Raw genomic sequence first — 795 nt, 5'->3', positions numbered from 1 at the left:
GGTGCCTCCCAGTAGTAGTATTACAAAAAGCTATTATGACAAATGGGACAAACATATGCCATTAAAATAATTTCAAAGATTCTTTCACATCTTTGCGTTGGCAAGCGATATCTAGTCACATTTTACCATATTGATATTATATTCATGTACAGTATATTCCCGACTGCACTCTTATGTGTCTCTGTTCTCCAGGGCCATGACTGTTACCCGGTGCTGTTTGTGTATGACGGTGCCAAAGCCAGCTTGACATTTGGTGGCAAGCTGGACGTTCCCAAGCAGGCGGCCCAGAAGGGTATCAGTGCCAGGGAACGTTTCCAGAACCTGGATCGTCGAGCCTCAGAGACCCAGAGCACCGACAAGGACCTGAACACCCTGCACAAGAACAGCATCAGGTCAGAACAAGAAAATACACGTTTTCAGTCTGGATTGTAAATCAGCTTTTAGAACTGTTTGTGTATTTTGAATTAGCTGTATATTTCTAAGTCAAGAGTAAGTGAGATCAGATTCAGAGACCTGGAAATATTTACATACTAGACAGTAGCTACTGATTTTGCCTAGATGTACACAACATAATTAAAAGAAGAATGCATCATCGTCGTCATCTCTGTTAAACCAGGTATCTTTTTATTGCAACACCACATGCTTGTGCACAGAGTTTGACTTGTCTCAAACAATATTTCAGTGAAATATCAGTGCTGGAAGGAGGAAGAAACCAGTGCACCAAGTTCTGCACCACCGGCATGGATGGAGGAATGGGAATCTGGGATGTCAAGGTAACACACGCACACACACACA

The 795-nt window shown here is 42.6% G+C and overlaps 1 protein-coding gene across 1 annotated transcript in view; it reads left to right on the top strand.

Annotated features, from left to right (window-relative positions):
• LOC118326847 (actin-related protein 2/3 complex subunit 1B-B-like) overlaps positions 1-795 on the top strand; it is a 5,893-nt gene that overhangs the window by 4,494 nt on the left and 604 nt on the right. The window contains exons 8-9 of the mRNA XM_035659975.1: positions 193-392; positions 683-773. Coding sequence (XP_035515868.1) covers positions 193-392; positions 683-773 — 291 coding nt within the window. The remainder of the gene's footprint in view (positions 1-192; positions 393-682; positions 774-795) is intronic.

The sequence above is a fragment of the Morone saxatilis genome, unplaced genomic scaffold, assembly GCF_004916995.1.
Source record: "Morone saxatilis isolate NCDOM2014 unplaced genomic scaffold, NCSU_SB_2.0 Contig17, whole genome shotgun sequence".
Classification (NCBI taxonomy): Eukaryota; Metazoa; Chordata; class Actinopteri; family Moronidae; genus Morone; species Morone saxatilis.
The sequence above is the reverse complement of the archived record's forward strand: the minus strand, read 5'-3'. Positions and strand labels throughout refer to the sequence as shown.